General features: G+C 47.3%; 1 protein-coding gene across 2 annotated transcripts in view; it reads right to left on the reverse strand.

Annotated features, from left to right (window-relative positions):
• The window catches only part of DNAJC13 (DnaJ heat shock protein family (Hsp40) member C13), an 876,382-nt gene that overhangs the window by 430,842 nt on the left and 425,091 nt on the right, over nt 1-20,449 (reverse strand). For both annotated transcript variants that reach the window (XM_069211911.1, XM_069211910.1), the window contains one exon: nt 10,601-10,803. In XM_069211911.1, the coding sequence (XP_069068012.1) occupies nt 10,601-10,803 (203 nt within the window). The remainder of the gene's footprint in view (nt 1-10,600; nt 10,804-20,449) is intronic.

Consider the following 20,449-nt stretch of genomic DNA (forward strand, 5'->3'; position numbering starts at 1 on the left):
GAGGAACACACATCCGAACCTGATGGCAGAGAAAAACAATCTAACAAAGGATTACATGCCCACGCGCAGTATTACCAAGAGGAGTCACTCGATCCCGTGACTCGAAAACTTTCTTCGAACAAAAACAAGTTGTACTACTCCGAACCCAAAACTAGATGGCGAGCTTATGCACAGCACGTGTATCTACAGCTACACATGCCATCGAACAGACCGTTACTGAAGGTATGCAACTTGTTCTTCTGATGGATAATTGTAACCACAAACTCCTCTTCTTGAGAATAGATACCAAAGCGTGGTGGGTTTGTGGAATTACTCAAACCAAACAGCCATAAAAGATCAAACAGAGGAAGTGCCCTCCGCTGGACTTAGCTATCAATGCAGTAGAGCTCTGTGAATGTATGGACTGAAGCATACACCGCAGCATGACAGCTGTCCAAAACAGGTACTCTGCCACTGCCATGGTAGCATCCTTAGATATAGCCTGTGACCTCCAGTGGCCTGCTTTTTGCCCAATGCATAGCAGATCATAATACAGAGGGACAAATGGTGCTGGTCTGGTTCTGCACTGCTATACCTCTCCTTTCCCCCATCAAACCCCACAAACAGCTTTTTGTCCACCGATGCTCCAGGGTACCACATAGGGAAAGAGAGAACCATCACAGAAGGCTTGGCATGGAACATATGAACTAGATCTTTAAGAAAACATCAGGTGATTTAAACATGGAAAGTTGGGTCTATAAATGCAAAAAGGAAAAAAAGAACTGACAAATACCCTCATGGCAAGCCTTGCTGTCTTTAGCCTCAGCGGACTAAAGACTGCATAACAAGCAAAACATCTGACAATTTTGCCTGTAATTAATCTGTATGGCAGGAATCACACTATTGATAATACAGAACAATCACTTTTGTTCCTTGTTGGTTACCCCAGTCTATTAAACCAGGTACAGTTATTCTGGATAAAGAAGCCCCATCCACGTACTGTGGCATACTTTATCATTGGTTTTCTACCCTACCTTGGTAAAATGACACTACCAGGGTGGACTCAACCTCTGTTATGTGAGGGAGTTCTTCGGCGGACTCGAGAGATTTGGACTAGTTTGTCTGCTTGGCATTTTCCTTGACGAACTTGTGGCTGGCTACAGGAGGTGCTTGCACCAGTCCTGACCATGGTTGAAGCACCAGCCCATAGTTGGGCTACCACTTTGGAATGGTGCAGGTGAGCAATATTTCTTTCACCTGCATGCAGATGTGCTCACTAGTTGTATAGGGATCCTATAACTTATTCGCACTGATGAATCCCCTGGACCTTTTGTAGTCCGTCAGGGGCAGCAACATTTTGGCAATAAAATGGCTGTATTAGCCATTGTATCCACAAACCATCCCCCCTTTTGTTTTTAAGATTATGGGGGTCATTCCGACCCCCGCGGGCGGCGGTCGCCGCCCGCGTGGAGGGAGCCGCCATATGGCCGCTTTTTGACCGCGGAGGCCATTCTGGCTTTCCCGCTGGGCTGGCGGGCGACCGCCAGAAGGCTGCCCGCCAGCCCAGCGGGACACCCCTCCCCACGAGGAAGCCGGCTCCGAATGGAGCCGGCGGAGTGGGTATGTGCGACGGGTGCAGTTGCACCCGTCGCGTATTTCAGTGTCTGCATTGCAGACACTGAAATACACAGTGGGGCCCTCTTATGGGGGCCCCTGCAGTGCCCATGCCATTGCCATGGGCACTGCAGGGGCCCCCAGGGGCCCCGCGGCACCCCCTACCGCCATCCTGTACCTGGCGGGCGAACCGCCAGGAACAGGATGGCGGTAGGGGGTGTCAGAATCCCCCATGGCGGCGCAGCAAGCTGCGCCGCCATGGGGGATTCCAAGGGCAGCGGAAAACCGGCGGGAGACCGCCAGTTTTCCTTGTCTGACCGCGGCCAAACCGCCGCAGTCAGAATGCCCGGCGGGGCACCGCCAGCCTGTTGGCGGTGCTCCCGCGGCCCCGGCGGTCCTTGACCGCCGGGGTCGGAATCACCCCCTATGTGTACCTATGGTACCCCACCAATAAAGGGAACTCCCATGGGTTTATCCTAAGGTATTTTTAATATCTGCAACCAACTCTATTCAGCTTCCACACTTGATCTCCCTCACAAAATGTAGGTCAAGTCCACCGTAGTTGTATCATCTTACCAGGGTGGGGTAGGAAGCAGATGAAGCATGCCACAATGCGTGGGTGAGACTTCTTTATCCAGAACAACTGGATCTGTTTTCTTAGCCAATGGTAGCAAACACAACACAAAAAATATTAGTCTGTATTCTTCACTGTGCCCTGTACCATGTACCATTGATGTTGGATGTGTTAACTATTAGAGGCTGTGCCACCTGTTCCTCTTTATCTCTCACTGTGATTATATAAGGATTTACCTCAAGGACACAAACATATCTCAGCGTTTTGCATTAACAGTTTTTGTAGATTGATGCCTGGCCACTAAAATGACACCCACAACTTCAGAAGGAAGATCAAAAGCAGTCAATAGGAGCCCCTTAATCTCCACAGATGGGTAGAGCTAACTTAGGCATGGTTAAAGGATCTCGCCCTGCTGCTCCAATAGAAGTTCCTCCGGAAGTAGACACCTGATAGGAGGCCAGATGTTCATCCATAGAAGTTCTGGGAAACACAGTCTCCTGGCCTACTTCTAAGCCATTAGGATGTCTTGGTCCCAGCCACTCCTCATCTTCCTCAGATCTCCAGGCTGGAGAGAAAGAAGCAGAAAGGCAAACAGTCCTAAGATCCATTCTAGGAGGAGTGCATCTGAGAGAGAGAGAGAGAGAGGCTTCTTTGGAACTACAATGTGCAGAAGTGTTGACACTGTGAAGTCTCTGCAATGGTGAACCAATCTAGCTATTCTCTAAGGGAAGATGCTCTGTGCCACCTCCAGGTTTAGCTACAATTGGTGATCCGCTAGGCATCTGCAACTGAGTTTGTGAGCCCTGGCATTTAAAGATTCTTCTGGATGCTTCACAACTACGGAGATGCCCTATTAACTCAGCCAGCTCCAGAGGTGCAGGTCCTCCTGGAATTGGGATCAGAACCCACTCAGCCCTACTTGTTGCAGTACCACATTGCACTGGCTTGGTCAGTGAGGACCTGAACAAACCTTCTTTGATGGACTGTAGGACGGCCTTCAACACCAAGTGAAAGTCCTACAAATACTAGGGTCTTCTGACTGTCACCTCCTCTAGACTTCCCCAATCCATCAGCGACATCTCAGTCACTACTATCAAAGGGATATGGAGAGGATCTGCCGCCAGTCCAACTGGTGTCAAGCAGTCACACTGTCAATATGTTGCAGTCTGCTCCTGAAAATGGTTGGAATCTGGCAGGTTCTCTTGGTGCTGGGTCCAATGAAAATGATATCCCAATGTAGAGCCCAGATGTGCCATCAGGCCTAGTCAGGAAGCAGGATACAGGAGGCCAAGATGCAAAGAATTCTCAGCATCACTCTTATAGAAACCAAGGAAAGGGGCTGAAACATCAGGATTACATACTGAATGTCCTGGACTCATTGAACTGGAAGGTAGGCTCCAAACTGCACTGTATAAATGACAGCTCACATCAACAAGAGCCTTTGATAAGGTGTTAGCTGTCACATTGGCATGTTGATTGAGAAACGCAAGGATTTTAAGAGGTTCCCCGTCATCTGCTGGTGATCTACGACTGACTGTGGTGAGCCACTATCAACAGCCTGACATTGAGGTAATGGAAGACTAATGTTTAGAACCCGCAAAGATGTGTTACCTCACTTTCATGAACACCAGAGGGGCACTCGTAAGGCCGAATGGGAACACTGAAAATACGTACAGCCCACTTCAAACCAAAGGTAATGCCTGAAGGAGTGCAGGAAGGTAATGTGATAATAATCAGCCTGCAAGTCCGGTGCTACCATCCAGTCTTCTGGATTCAGGGCAGATAGAAGCTGGGTCAGCATGAGCATCCTAAAGCAGTCCTTTTTCAGGAAGAAATAAGGGCGAACATCAAAAATGGGACAGAGGACTGAGTCCTTCTTTGGAACCAGTAAACGGAAGAAGTAACAGCCAATCCCTATTCCCAATGCCAGGACCCTCTCAATAGCTCCTTTAGAAAAGAGCCTGCACTTCCTGTTGGACCTTTTACAAACCGGCTCTGGTGTGGGTGTAATAAGCATCTAGTCAGAAAGGAAGAGCATAGCCTTCCTCTTCCTTCCCGGAAACCCTGGGGAGTAATACCTTATGCTGCCTCCAGTGCTGTGGTAAGCATCACTGAAGGCAAGCTGAAATGCTTTGGTGGCGATAGCTGGGGGGTGCTGCACCTAAGGGCCTGGGTGTGGTCAGAAGGATTACTGACCCCGACCTGGAAAGGACTGGCAAACACTAGCAGAAGACTGTAATGCCCAAGTATTTAGTGGTGGTCAGCCGAAAGCAGATTACGCACTTTGCTGCGTTCTGGCCTTCTTGAATAATCTGTGCAAGATTTGTACGGAATTTGTTAGGGATTGTCTGCAACATCTTGCTGACCATATCCCGTAACACATGCATTCACTATTGGAAGAGGTAGCTGGCATTCCTGGAATAAAGGGCGAGAAGTGTCAAAATAAACCTTTTCCAGAATTCCACCATATGTTTTGATCCCTATCAGGTGTAATTGGAAAATAATTAGGGATTAGCCTACATATGGACACCCGGACCTTGAAACTTTCAGGTGGAGGGTGTTGCATGAAGAAAGCTGGGTGGTAAGGGGCAGGTCCATGTCTTCTGGCCACTTTCCTATTTACTGGTGGACAAGAACAATGTTTGGCTTGAGTACCCATTAGTGTGTCTGTTAGTGTTTAATTGAAATGAAGAATTGGTTCTGTGAAGGCCTGCAAAGGTTGCAGGATTTTTGTCATCAAGACATTACTTCTGAAATCAACGGATAGGAACTGCAGGTCTAACACTGCAGCAGTGGAACTGATAACCACAGCAAAAAAGGCTGATTCCTCTGTAGAAGGACCAGAGGTGGAATTCAATCCAGAGTTCATGGAGGTGTTTAGACCACTGGCTTCCTCTTGGCAGTGGATTTTAAGTTGAGTTGGGTGTCAAGCTCAGATTATGCGTGGACCCTAAAGTAGAGTGAAGAGGCACAGAGTGCGTCAAGGACAGATAAGATGATATTATTCCAACTGGACGCATCGTTGGAACCTTGGAGCCAGAAGGCACACCAGAGGGAGCCAGAAGGGTGGCAAAGATGTGCAACAAGGCTTGCCTGAAATCCAGTACTTGATGTTGCATTGATGAAGCACCTGGAAACTCAGTGTGCTTCAGGAAAAGCTGTGGATTTGGCTCCTCTGTAAGAAATCGGAAAAGAGTGGCACCTTGATTTCCCCCAACTTATCTGGTGGGGGGGCGGACGAGGAAGAATCTTGCTTCAATTTCTTGTGTTTCATTTTAGACTTCTATCATTGGAACGAACCAATAAACAAGTTAGTTACCTTCATAGTCTCTACCATATAAGGTGATACCGAAGGTGAGTACCTTGTGCATCTGACAGAGACTTCCAATTGCAGATTCCTTACCTTAGAATATATACCTAAGCAGTAAAGTCCCTGGAGGTAGGTCTGAGTACCGATTTCAGATGAGGATGTTCTGGAGGACAAAACGGGCAAAGTGCCCATCCTTACGGACCTGACTGCCTAGCCAGTAGTGCTTCGTGAACGTGTGCAATGAGGCACACGTTGCTTCTTGGCAGATATCCAGGACCAGAAGTCTGCATGCTAACGCACTGGTCGCAGCTTTAGCTCTGGTGGATGAGATCGCAAGCTCTCAGGAGGTTGCTTTTTTGCCCAGTGGGTAGCAGATCTCAATGCAGAGAACAACCCATCTGGAAATGGTCTGCTTCTGCACAGTCCGACCTTTCTTCGCTCCAAAATAACCAATGAAAATTTGGTTGCCCACCCAAACACTCTCATTCGATCAACAAAGAACAACAATGTTCTTTTTAAGTCCAGATAGTGGAGTTGTTCTTCTTCCTTGGAGGAATGTGGAGGAACCTAAAAAGAAGGGAGGGTGATGGATTGGCCTACATGAAATAGAGAGACCACTTTCAGATGAAAGGAGGCTCTTGTGCGAAGCACTAGTTGGTCAGGGATGACTGTGAGGTAAGAAGGCTTGTATGACAAGGAGGGAATCTCACTTGCTATTTGAGCAGATGTAATCTGCCACGAGGAAAGCTGTTTGGATTGTAAGGAGCCTCAGGGGACAGATATGGAGAGGCTCGAAACAAGCACAAATTAAGAATGTTAAAACAAAATCAAGGTCCCACTGAGGTATAATAAATGGTTAAAGAGGAAAAAGATGTACAAGCCCCCTTTAGAAATCTATGTAATATAGAGGACTTGAAACGAGAAGGTTGATCATGCAACCCCATAAAAAGCAGAGCATGTAGAAAGGTAGCCCTTGAGAGTGTCCAGGGAAGAGCCTGTTACGCAAGAGAGAGATTGAATAGTTGAACTTTAGAAAGAGGCGCAGAAAGGGGATCAAGAGATTTTTCTGCACATCATGCCACAAAATGTTTCCAAAAGCAGGCATATACTGTCTGGGAGGAAAGACTTTTGGCTACCAAGATGACATTACAGGCTTCAGGGGGAAGGTCGAAAGCTATCAACTGCCACTGTTCAATCTCCAAGCAAGTTGGTGGAGACTGGAGAGGCTAAGGTGGAAGACTCTTCCCTGCTGCTGCAACAGAAGATCCTCACAAATGGGCAGTCTGATCAGATGATCAATGGCCTTGCTCGGCAACTCAGGATACCAGAGTCTCCATGTCCAGTGCAGAGCCACAAGTTTGACTTGGGCCCAGTCGTTCCTGATCTTGAGAACACGGGGCAGAATTGGTATGGGTGGAAAGGTATGCAGGAGGCCTGGGCTCCACTAGAGACTAAAAGGGTCTCAGAGGAAGAGTCACCTTGCAAACTGCTGACATTGTGCATTCTCAGGGAAGGCTCTCCCCACCGCTGAAAGAGACCTTGCGTCACTTCAACGTGAAGATGCCTTTCATGATCTGGTGTGCATCAACAGATGAGTTTGTCTGTTCTGGCATTCAGCAAGCCTGCCTGATGTTGAACCACCAGGGATATACCCTTGCGTTCCAGCCATATCCAGAGATGCCATCCTGCCCTGTTTGTTGCAGTGGTGTTGTCCGTGAATATCTGCACTAGCCTTCCCTTGATGGAGGGCAGAAAGGCTTTCAATGCCAGTCGGATCTCCAACACGCTGGACTCTGCCGAAGACCAAAATCCTCTGATCTCCACTTTTCTCAGATGGCTGCCCCATCCCAGGAGTGACACATCAGTCACTGCGCGAGATCGGCTGGGGAAGGGAGAGGGTCAAACTAATAACCAATAGTGGTTTATTTGCCACCACTGTAAATCTTTTGCAGTTCTCTCCAAGATCTGGACCATTTCAAAGAGATTTTCCTGATACTGTGCCCATTGGAACTGCAGGTCCCACTGCAGAGCCGCATATTCCATTGTGCATTTGGTACTAGCAGGATGCAGGAAGCCATGAAACCCAACAGCCCAAGGTCTGACTCTCAAAAAAGCAGGATATAGGCTGAAACATCAGTATTATATCCTGACTATCATGAACTCGCTGCTTGTGACGATAATCCCAAAACTGCACTGTGTCCAGAACAGCTCCGATGAAAAGGAGTGTCTGAGATGGGGTCAGGTGTGACGTCGACATGTTGGTAGTGAACCCTAGTGAATGCAGGAGGTCCACCGTAGTCTGAAAATAGGACACGACAGCCCATAGCGAGCCCACCTTCAACAGCCAGTCGTCAAGACAGGAGGATATTGAAACCTGTGATCTCCTCAGAAGAGCTGCAACTACTTCCATCACCTTGGTGAACACCCGAGGGGCATTGGTAAGGCAAAAGGGAAGCACGGTGAACTGAAAGTGCTTGTGGCCTACTGTGAACCGCAGGTAACATCTGTGGGCAGGCAAGACAGGAATGTGGAAATAAGCAACCTACCACTACCATCCAGTATCCTGGTTCCAGGGCAGATAAAACCTGAGCCAGAGAAATAGATTGAGAGATAGGAGGTCAAGGATAGGACAAAGGTCCTTATCCTTTTTTGGGCATTAGAAAGTAGTGGGAATAACAACCACGATCAACGTCTGGCACAGGGATCCTCTCTATGGCTCCCTTGGCCAAGAGAGCCATAACCTACTTCCGGAGAAGTGCCAAGTGATCTTCCGACATCCAATCACAGGGTGGTGGCATGGCTGGAGGGGTAGTGTTGAAGGAGAGGGAGTAGCCCCTTCGGACTATTGGCAAAACCAACCTCTCTGACGTGCTGGATTGCCATAGGAGCAGGTGATGGCGATTCCTGCCTCAGACTGGCCCTTGGTGCAGAAGAGTTAGGAAGGCTTAGAGGTGGCTGCAGAGGTGGTTTGATGGGGTAGAGCGTGTGGGGAAGCCTGGAGGGTATAGGAATGGCCAGGCCACTGGCTCCTCTATCCACGAGCATGCAGAGGCTGGGCAGCATGCGCAACACACTGGCTGGATGGAAATGGAATGTGGAGGGACACCCCATCCGTAGCCAAGAGGTGAAAAGCAGACTGAAGGGGATGAGGGACCGCCCAAGGACTTGGCCGTAGCCCGAGAATCCTTGAAGCACTAGAGCACCATGTCTGCTTTCTCTCTTAAGAGACAGGTGCCATCAAAGGGCATATCCATAAGGTTGGATTTCACATCCCTGAAAAGGCAGACTTCTCAAACAGGCATGGCACGCAGGGCCACTTTCGAAGCCAACTGATCTTCCCAGTGAGTCGGTCGTGTCCAATCCACATCAGATTGTGAACTTTGCTGCGTCTCTCCCATCAGAAACTGCTTAGAAAATTAAAGCCCGGGCCTCCTCCAGGACCTATGGCAGCATGTGCGCAACCGTATCCCACAGCATGTGGGAATAATGGCCGAAAAGTCATGAAGTGTCCACGGACAGCAATGTCAGGATGGCAGAAGAAAACATCTTCTTCCCTGTCCGGGGATGTGGAACGGAAAGTGGGATGTGGAGGCTTGGATAACTAAGCTCTCGGGGTGGGGTGTTGCGTCAGGAACCCTGGGTCTGTTGGAGCACGGCGATGGCAGTGGGCAATAGCCCTGTTAACAGGAGCCTCTGTGATAGGCTTGGACGAGGTACCCAGCAGGACATAAGTGCAGGCTTCATTAAAAGGCAAGAAGGGTTCAGAGGATGAAGCCCCTGGTTGAAGCATCTCTGTCAGGAGATTGATCCTGACTGCCACTGAAGGCATCTCGAGGCCTGAAGGTGTACCATCAGTGTCGAACTGTCCAAAAATGAGACACGTGGCCTCATCAAATTCCCGAAGTTGGGAAGGGGCCACAACAGCTCCCGGAAACTTGGGGACACGCGGAGTCGACCCAGACGCAGGATCTGCAGACGGAGGCCTCGAGCGACAATGCTCCGGTTCCCGCGTCTCATCAGCTGACTGACTTTTTTGTTGTGCTCCAGACACGCAAGTTGTGGCTCCGTCACGGACATCGCCCGATGGCAGGATCCACAGGGCTTGAATATGATCTTATGCGAAGGCATGCTTGACGCACCAGGTGTGTCAACACTCAAAGCTTTGACAAAAAGTGGAAATGGTTCAGTCAAAAAACGATTGAGGGGTAGCTTTAAATTCCAAGGGGTACTGCTTGAGAAAAATCTCTAGATCCAGACAGACGCGTGGGAAATTCTGTGGTAAGGAGTCTGAAACTAGATGTCCCTATCAGATAATAGCAATTCCCCTACATATTGTGTTAGTCATCCCTCTCAGGATTTGTTGTTCAAAACATTATGAAGTGAGCACCACACATTAATGTAATTACCCCTAATATCACATTTCTAGAAGGACTATGCCAATCCACCACTAGGTTTTCTTCACCAACCTGTTTGGGTTCTTGGTGGCTGAGGTCGTCCTCTGCAAGTTTTATCTGTCCTGACACCAAGTCATTGGCCATTTGAGACCAGAGAATTTCCTTAAGTGCTTTATTATCCTGATCAACCCAAACCTGTATCAATAGGCAGAAGACCACTGTGTTTTACCAACTCAAATCCCTTGTGTCTCACTGTGTGAGATGCCTGGGTCTCCTATTGTCCTAAGTTTGTATTATCTTATTTCTTCCATATGGGAGCTTTCTAATCCAACCTGCCAGTCTTCCATGGTTGCCACTGTTATTGCTGTAGGTAGCGAGGTAAATTAACAGCCCTCTCCTGAAAAAAAGCTTATTTGTGAAAGTGGCAGATTGTAATGCCCCAAATATTGCAACTGAAATGTTCCCATATAATAATGCAATGTCTAAGCTGAAAAGATGTATGAAGTATACATCAGTGACATTATCTTAACTAAGACACACACAAAAGAATATTAGCGATTAACCACTCATTTATGTACATATAATCCACTGAAGTGCAACTGATCAAAAGTTATACTGTTTAATTTCAACCAAAAAAATAAATAAATTATTGTGTGACAGGACTTCAATTATTAATATTTACATTTTTCAAAAGGTACTGAGAAGGGAGGCAAACACACTTTTTTGTACCTGCTTGGAAAGTATGAACACATAGTGATCAGCATGTTCAGAATCAGTGTGGCAAGGTCTGTCTCATTCAGCACAGCCTGTCCACTGGCCACCAAACACCATTTCAGCTGGGGAATAGCTTGTAAAGGTCGCCACCCATCCATACCCTGGGCCCAGCAGCGAGTCTTTGGAGTGATTGTTCCATCTGACCAGAATTCTTGCATCTAAATCAAAATATTACACCAGACAACAAATATACTCTCAGTGGATAGCAAAAAACATATAGCAAAGTGAAAAGATTGAGAAATGCACAGAATTACAAAACAGAATATTGAAATGTGAACAGACCCTTGACAGATATGTCTGATATAAATATTTGATACACTGCTCTTGTTCCAATTGCAGACCAGATGAGTTTCTCAGTCCAGATTTGAGATCTTCAGGGCTATTTTTCCATATTTAGTTTAAACTGCTTAACTTTGGAAGAACACAACATCATGGAGTTAACAGTGCACAGATCAAATTCTAAATTACTACCATAGTGCAGCAAAATTAACAGGATAAGAAAAACAGTATTAACTGCCTCGCATATACATGCAGACTTTACAAATAGTAATCAACAGGCTGCCACTTCAATGTGATTTGTTCCATACTGTACAAAAGCAACACTTGGTTTTAAATATCTTAAATATCAAATACATGTCAAAAAATGAAATAGCATGAGAAGGGAGAAATTGTAGAAGTTGTTCTAGGTAAGATGCAGTTAAAAATGGACACTGATGGTAAATTAAAGTTTTATGTTTGGTTTACTTTTAATGAATAATGTGATAAAACACCTTTCAATTGACAGGGGCATTGTAGTTCTGTCATCCAGTGGATCCTACATTTACTAGATTATTGTAGATTCACAGCACCTGCTACATAATTTGCAGATTGCAATACAAAACATTTCTAGTTCACAAGGATAAAAAGATATAGACAGAAAATGTGTCACATACTATTTCATAATTTGCGTTTTCGAATGTATGATGGAACGACGAATGCTGGAACCACACAAGCCTGAACAACGCAGTCGGAACAACGAACGCGTTGTTACCACAAATGCCTTTACCACACATGCCTTTACAATGATTTTTCATTGTAAAAATGTGTGGGAACGGCATGTGTGAGAACGGCATGCGTGGTTCTAGCATGCCATCCCCCACCTGCCCTAAGGCCCAGAGGTACCCCACCCCTAATGCTAAAACTACCCAAACCTCCCACCCCTAAAACAAAACTACCCCAGATACCTCCTTCCCACCCACCCTGAGCCCTAAATCCTTCCCCAACCTCCCCCACCAGCCCTTAAAACAACTGAACCCCTGCCGCCCCAAAAAACTAAACTACCCCAATTCCCCCACCCCCAAAAACTAAAGTAACCCGATTCCCCACCCCAAAAACCAAACTACCCATCCCCAAAAACCAAACTACCCCGACCCCACACCGCCAAAAACCAAACTACCCCGATGCCTCCACCCCAAAAAACAAATTACCCCACTCCCAAAAACAAAAGTAGCCCGACCCCTCCACCCCTCAAAACGAAACTACCCCGACCCCCCACCCACCCCTGCCCCTAAAAACAGAACTACCCCAATTCCCCTGCCCCTAAAAACCAGTACTCGATCCCCAACCCCACCCATAAAAACTAACCCAAACTCTGCTCCAACCCCACTTACCTGACCACGTCCTCTCCTGGTCCACTCTGCCTTAACCACACATATGCATTGTTCAGCACATGCGTAGTTAAGGCAGAGAAAAGGGCAGTCGTTGTTGCGGCAAGCGTGATTACGATTGTGTTGCTCGTGCAATCGTTGTTCCGAACGTTTCCCACGTTTTCTGGTTGCCTAATCTAGAAAATATTGGTGCACAATTTGGTACTAAATTTCTGTATACTCCAGGTGACCTGACAACCATAAAGCTCTCCAAAGTGGTTTGAGGACCATCATGCTAATGATGAAACATATTTCACGAGAGAGAGAGAGAGAAGAGAAAAGAGAGAAGAGATAGAGCGAGAGACCAGCTCGCCGTTCACCATAAATACAGATTTACAATGAATACTGACCAATGGAGAAATCTCCAGGGCTCTCTTCAAAGGAAAAATCCTCATCCTTTTAGCAGGTCGCAGAGTGGGGAGGATGGGTGGGCTTGTAAGGAATCTGTGGCTAGATATTTTCTCTACCAGATAAGTCGTTACCCAAGGTAACTAACTTGTTCATCTGAGAGAGACTTCTAGCCGCAGATTTCTTACCTTAAAATAGATATCAAAGCAATAAGATGCCTGGAGAAATGTCTGTGAACTCACCCTACTAAAAGTCCGTGACTAGACATGGCTGGTCAACAACAAGAGAAAAGAGATTGGACACTCTTAAGAATCTGGGTGAGTAAGTATATGCTCTAAACCATAAAAACCGAGGGAGGACCACAGGCAAGTAAGGTCACAAAGGCATTGAAAAGCCTGGGAATAGTGTTACCCATGGCAGTGGGTAAAAAATGGGTCGGAGGACAACAGACAATATGAATATAAAAACATTTGCTCCAATTGTTGGATCTGAACCCATGTTTGTCCGGTAATCGGAGGCCCAAAGTCAACAGAAAATGCCACTGAGCTATTGCTCTTTGGCATAGAAAGCCATTATTTTAGTCAAGCCTGTTCTGTAAAATGACAGAAAAGGGGAGGAAATCCAAGAACACATCTTTGATGGAGAAAGCAATAAACAATACTTTAATAGAAATATGTCGAAGCCAACAACAGCAATTATTGGGATAGAAACCACTCTTGACCTAAGAAAAAATCTGCCAAAGATAATGTTAACACATCTGGGAGCATTTATAACGTATAACACACATAGGAGGAAAAGAAGAATAGTCTATTTAACGTCAAAAGAATACACATACACACACACCCACCGACACACTGAAACGGTCACGCCGATGATGTCATGAATATTTAAGAGGACCAAGCAGAGTATTCAGCAAGAAAGTATTAATATAAGAGGATGGAAAGTGTGGAAGACATCAGTAAAATAAAGGTCGCCAAAGCATTTAAATCAATGCCAACAGACTGAGTGGCCCAGAATCAGGTTGCTGATATCTTAAGCTTGAAAGAAGAGAGCAGGTGTAAAAAATAAAACCTTTATAGTGCAGAAAAAACAAGGTCACAATTTGAATCTACAAGAAGGTCAAGGCGAAATAGAGGCCAACACACAAAAGGCCTAGAACAGGTATTCAGCATCAACACCATTAGTAAGTGATATCAGACAGAAGAGGACTTGGCTGAAGGGCAGAACAAAAGGTAAAATACATAGTACCCTAGGGACAAAACCCTCAATGTGGAAGTTTGAAAACTAAGAACAAAGAAGTAGAAGCTGAATCAACTGAAGGAGTTACAGCCTATAGAAGAACAGCAATTATTGAGTACAGAAAATACTATCCTTACAGAAAATACGGAGCATTAAAAGCACTGGAAGGTATAAAACAAAGCACATCCTCTGTCATTATTATACAAATGTATATAGAGGTATTTCAAAAGAAGTGAAGTACACAGCAACAGGAGCCTATTGGAGAGTCTCATCCATAGGGTTCCTAATCTCCAGTTCCTCTCCTTCTCCTCCAAAAGTCTGTTCCACGTGGGAAAAAAGAAGGGACTGTGTATATGGAGGAGGGAAGGAGTCTGAGCTACACGGCACCACTGTCTCTGCACCCAATGATGTCCGGCATCAATCAAGCGTCAGAGAGAGTGATCGGCTTAGCATTGATAGGCGCTGCGACATCGCTGTCAGTGTCGGCTGAACAAACTCCGGTGTCGCAGGTGGTACCCCAAGGGGTTGTGCACTGGCGCAGGCATGGATCTGACTATGGATCCAGAGGGCCAAACTGATGCAGAAGGTGAACCTGCCGGAGTAAATTCAGGTAGGACACCATCCAAATCCTTAGGGCCAGAGACACACCAGAGGGAGGTATGGGCCCAAAGATGGCATGAAGGGAATTTTTGTAATACCACATCTTGACCAGAGTCGCCCCAGCTCCAGGGAAATCAGGGAGGTGCAGAGTGGAATCCTGTACTGACTCCTCAGTCGAAGGCAGGAAGAGGGCATTGGAATCGTAGGACTTACGCAACAATGTCGGGTGTGCTGCAACTTCGACTGCTTGCGTTTCAATGTTGTTTCCTTCGACATTGAGGGTGACCGATGCTCACACAAATGGCTCCTGGATCAGTCTTCACGATCGTTCTTGGGACTTTGAACGAGACAGAAGATGTGGGGCCTTCATCAGTCACACCACCAGGACCTTCATGCATTGTTCTCACACTGCTTTAGGCCAATGACAACAGCGGGAGTCGCAATTCTCGGAGTCATGGTGCTCCCCAAGACACCACATACAAATATTATGAGATTCTATTGCAGGCACCTGCCTGCCACAGTACCCACAAGGTTTGAACCTCAAGCACATAAGAAAAAAGGGCACACTGTCCCTTTGACAAAAAATTGTTGAAATAAAAAAAAAAGGCACCCAAGGCTTAACGGCTCTTGATCCACGTTGAAAGTGCAAAAAGAAGGAACTGATGTCAGGGCATCGAAGGAGGGATTACATGGACTCCGTTGACGTCACATCCAGTGGGCGATGTCAGTAAGGAGTCGAACGACAAGCTATTCCGTCGCATATAGGTACTGCTGTGGAAAAACATTCCGAATCCACTCTGGCGCCTGGGGAGAATTTTAAGGTAAGTAATCTGCAGGTGCGACTATCTTTCCCCTAGGTGGAAGCATACCTCAATTCCCCAATCTTTCTGGATACTCTTTTCCATGATTTGCATTGGTAGTTCCGGTGATGCAAATATCACAACAGTTGGATCCATTTGCTGGCTACCCTGCGCTTGGATACATTTTATAGCGGTAATGTAATCTGAAGTCACTGGTGCCAGGTCAGGGACTGCATTTATTAACTTGCGAATAGTAGAGCGGTTGAGCACATCTTGCGGGTCTCTGGATTTGTACTCTGGGATCCATAACAACTGCAAACCTCGATCCAACCTGCCCTGGTTGGAGGTATCTGCCAAACTGGACTGTGCTATTTCGATATCCGCTCTGTCTGACCTCAAATGGTGGTTCTATGCTGTGGCCTCTATCTCCCCTACAATGGGTGTCCCGACTCGCCCAACTAGGGGAGGCCTTGACTCCATATGATTAGCTTTAGAGGACCACGACGAAATGGTTACTTGCCGGACCTGGGATAGCCTGGATGTCCAGGGTTGTGATGCCTTTGGAGGGGGGCATGTTGACCCCACCTCCTCCTACTGCACTTTGCAGGATGGTGTTTGTGTTGTCTCTAGAAGCCACTTGAGTGTTCTTCCTACCCTTCCATGCAAGCTTCTGCTCTCTTTTGGTCAGTTGGTGGCAGGGGTGCTTTTCCAAGTCCCTACGTTCGGTCATTTGTGAGGGGTGTTCTGGAGCATTACCTAGGGCCACTGGAACAGTTTCTCTGATTACGTTCCCCTCTGACTTACTTAACCTCGTAGCTGGGGGTCCCCGTGGGCTATACCGTTTATTCTCCGAAGGTGCTAGAGGTTTGGTGGATATGTGGCAAAGAAATCTCCACACACGTGCCTGCTTCTTTACCTGGACAGCGAATCTCCTTCAAAATGTCTTCAAACATTGCTGGCAATTGTACCATGCGATCTACAACCTCCTTGCAGGAGCCGATAGTAAAGTCTTTAAGTTTGGTTGTTTGTATCCTTGTTATTAATGAATTTAATTCTTGTAGTTTGCCATCAATTCCTGCGACAAATACTGCCAGGGTGTTCAACAGGTCTACCTGAATGTCCATTTCATGAGACTGGAACTGCAGAGCTGTTACTGTTGTCTGCACAGAGTTCAAAATTGACGCCCATATATCCGTTAAAGGAGCCAGGGTGGCCGCAGGGTCATTAGTCACTTCTTTGGGCTACCCGGGGGGCTTGATTAATCTGAGTAGGTAGCCATACCTCCCCACCTTCCTCCAATGCACTTGAGGATAGCCCTTTCTGGGCTGCATTTGTTGGACTGATTGCGGGGAAATAGTAGTGTTTAGATCTAGAACTCCTTGGCGGAGTCTGACACCCTTCTCTCCCCGTGCCTCACGGGGTCTTGCCCTCGTCAATAAGTGGGTTAATTGGACTAGCTTGACCAGAAGAGGCAGGGTGCTGGTTGGTCAGGCTTTACCACGCCGGGGAATATAAAACTGGGCCCTGCCCACTTGCTGTGGCCAATGACCCTCCAGGTGTAGGGAGGCAATCTTTGATGTCTTTGAAATCCTTATCCATGGAGCTGGCCCTTATTGTTCTACCCTGCAGGATGCTAATAATGGGAGAGAGTGGTGGAGGCGAAGGATAATTTCCTTCATCCTCTAGGTCCCCTTGTTGATCAGCGGCCTGATTCTGAACCGAAATTGATGGGGGTGGGTGGGCTTGTTAGTCAGTAGCCATGCTTGTTGCCCCAAAATAATCTGATATTTTACGAGGCTTGGCTAGAGCTGGACGGAGCCTTGAATGTCTATCCTCCTTGCCCGCAGGAGTCATCCCCCAAGGCTGAAGGCTATTGGTCTCTTTGACTGACTTAGCTTTTACCGCTTTTGCAGCTGCAATTACAACGTCCTGCACTAACAGAGGCTCAATAGGCAGGGAAGAACGGCTCTGGGGACTCAGAGTTCGGAATGAGATCCCTTGAAGATCTGGTAAGATGGACTCTGCTGTACGGTCCTGGTCTTCTTTTTGGTTGAATTTCGGCGGACAATGCTTCCTCCTTCTCTTCCTCTTACTTGTAAATGTAGTCCTGCCTCCTTTTTTGCCTGATCTCATCTCTGCTTATCTACAGTATAAGCAGTATTGTGTGGCTGAGTTGCTGAGTGGCTAGGTGGCTTAAGTAGGTGGCTTATGTGCCTTTTGGAACTAAGCTTAACTGGCTGTTTTTTTGGAGTTTTTTATTTTGTTGCGCTGCGATCAACCAAAGTGAGGAATGTAGGTATATGGGTAGGGTGAGCAGGGGCGAGCGAGTCTCTCGAAGCCACCCCCACAAGCTGCACCCAACCTGGCCAGGCCGCTTCCACAGGGGGACGGGCCACACACTCAGCAGTGGACCTCTAAACCCACTGCGTTCGCCACACACAATCTCACGGCCTCTTACCTTGTCCTGGGCCACTGTAAATCTGACTTCAGTCAGGGAATTCTGTCAGGGAATTCTGCCAGGGCAATCAAGCTGTTACGTGTTGTCCGCTCTGATGTCCACTCTCATGTCTACCCGCCTTCCTCCTTCCAGGGGCTTCCAGGGCCTCCGATCTGGGGCTGCTTGCGGTCATGCCGCCACTAACTTCACTGCTGGGCTACCTCCATCTGGAGGCCGCTGGATCTCTACGTGCCAGCTGATCAACTGTACGACTGGTCAAACAACGGTAGGCTGTTGGTGGCCAGGGAGGCCACTGCACGCTCTGCCGCTCCCCTTCTCAGGAGGGATGGCCGGGATTGATACCAGCTGGAGTACAGCACAGCGGCAGGCAGGCCAAGCACACGAGGAGCAGACCGGCAGGTGGGCTGGCGAGTGGACCTAGTTTGTAGTGATAAGTAGGTGGTTGATTCGCAAGCTGGACCGGTGGGTTTAGCTTTCTGCCAAATTTGGTGAAAGGGGAAAATACGCTTTGGGACACCCCTGCCTCCACCCTTTTTAACTCGGTCCCAGCTTGACGAATCACCCCAAAAAGATCCACATAGCGGCTGAACTGAATGGCAAAATAGTTTTGAAAATGTCCTGAAGATTTGTCAAACGGTACTAAAGTGATAGGAAAAACAAAAAATGCTAGGCTCTAACTATAACTACCTACTGGTATGGAAGGAAGGAATGATGGATATGTATATATAAATGTATCTCCTACTGGCAGCCGCCAGTAGACATAGGCCCTCATTTTGACTTTGGCGGTCTTTAGCCACGGGTGTCAGAAGACTGCCAGTGCTGGTGGTCTTCAGCCCACCATATTACGAGTACTGCTGGATTTCCACCACATTTTGGGCAAAAATCCAGCAGTAGTTGTGTTGGTGGGCGGAGGTGCGGGGGCGGTTCCACCACCGGCCCCGCCAGAAGGACTCCACCAGCCATATTACGAGCTGTAATATGGCCTGGCGGTGTCCTTACGGCTAGGTGCTGACGGCGGTGGACTTGCACGTTCCCTGACGGATGACCTCCTCACTGGACCTGGTAAGTCGGGGGTCTGACAGAGGATGGGAGTGGAAGAGTGGGGTGTTGTGTGTGCTTGTGGTTGTCTACGTGTGTGTGTGTATGCATGTGTGAGTGGGTGTTTGTATGCGTGTGTGTATGCGAGTATGAGTGCTGAAGTGAATGAGAGTCGAGTGCTGAAGTGTATGAGATCTGAAGTGAATGCGTGTATGGATGCATGTGAGTGAATGTGTGTATGTCAGTGTAGGTGAATGGGTATGCGGTGTGCGTGTGGGTGTCTGCGTGTGTATGTATATGGGGATGGGTGTGTGTGGGAAGGGGGTGCTGTGTATCTACCTGGTTGGGGGGATGGGGCGTGGGGGAACAGGGGAAGGGGCGCTGTAACTGCTGAGGGTGTGGGGGGGGTCATCTGCCGGTGACAGGGAAGACATTTCCCGTCACCTGTAGCCTTTCCATCAGGGTTTTCGTGGCGGTGCTACCGCTGCGGAAACCCTGGTGGAAAGCCAGTTCAAAATACCACCGGCGGTCTTCAGTGGACCACTGGGTTGGAGATGCTCATCTCCGGCCCGGCAGGTCCGACCGCCCTGGCAGTATGAGTTGGGATGTGGTGGGATGGCAGAGGCCAACCCGCACCACTCATAATGTAGCGGTCTTCACCGCCAGCCTATTAGAGGTGAAACCGCCACCGTGGCCCTGGCGGTCAGAAGACCGCCACGGTCATAACGAGGGCCATAGTTTGGATCTAGTTTTCATAGGAACATCATTTTTTGCTTTGCCAATAATTTTAAAGCAGTTTGACAAATCTTCATGACATTTTCAAAATTAGTATGACAGTCTGTTCAGCTGCTGTGTTGAACTTTTGGGGGTGATTCGTCAAGCGGGGATCAGAAAAAGGGGTGTTCCAAAATGCTTTTTACAAATGCAATTTCCATTGGGATTTTTAGACAAGACTACAGCCCAAACCAATGGACGGAATTACACTAAATTTGGCAGAAATCTAAATCTTGGTCCAGAAAGCACCCTTTTTGTGATGTGTAAATCAGTCCAGTAGTTTTGGATTTATTAAAGGAAAAATAAATGTGTATATCTGGACGGAGCCTGAGCACATATCTCATGGTGAGAACTGATTGGCTGTCAGCACTACAACCAGGAAGTGCTGGAAGCCATCTTGGGACCAATATACAGGATAGCAACCGAATGAAATGCATTGTAGTGAATGGCATGTTTTAAGGGTCACACAAGGAAGAATGTAAAAGGGATCTATCAGATTTTAGTTACAATATAAATCATTTGTTGATGGCATAATACATATTTTGGGAATTTTGGTACGTTCTAAGGTGTTTTCCCTGTGAAAAAGCCTTCTGCTGGGATATCAAGAATCATGTTTGACAAAAGTGTTTTCTCATTCTTTTCCCATAGAGGTTATGGAAGGTGCTCCAAAAGGTAAAATGAACATATTTTCTGTAAATTCACACCATCTTTCTCAGTTATACGAGAATGAAGTCTGACATTCTCAGTAAACATGTATTTCCAACAGAAGCAACCTGTGAGTTGATTCTGTGTGCTCTACTGCAGCCTCCCATAGCGTTCTAAAGAACAACTAAATTGCAAACAGTTTTACTTATGACAAAAG

This window comes from Pleurodeles waltl, chromosome 10 (assembly GCF_031143425.1).
Source record: "Pleurodeles waltl isolate 20211129_DDA chromosome 10, aPleWal1.hap1.20221129, whole genome shotgun sequence".
NCBI classification, from domain to species: Eukaryota; Metazoa; Chordata; class Amphibia; order Caudata; family Salamandridae; genus Pleurodeles; species Pleurodeles waltl.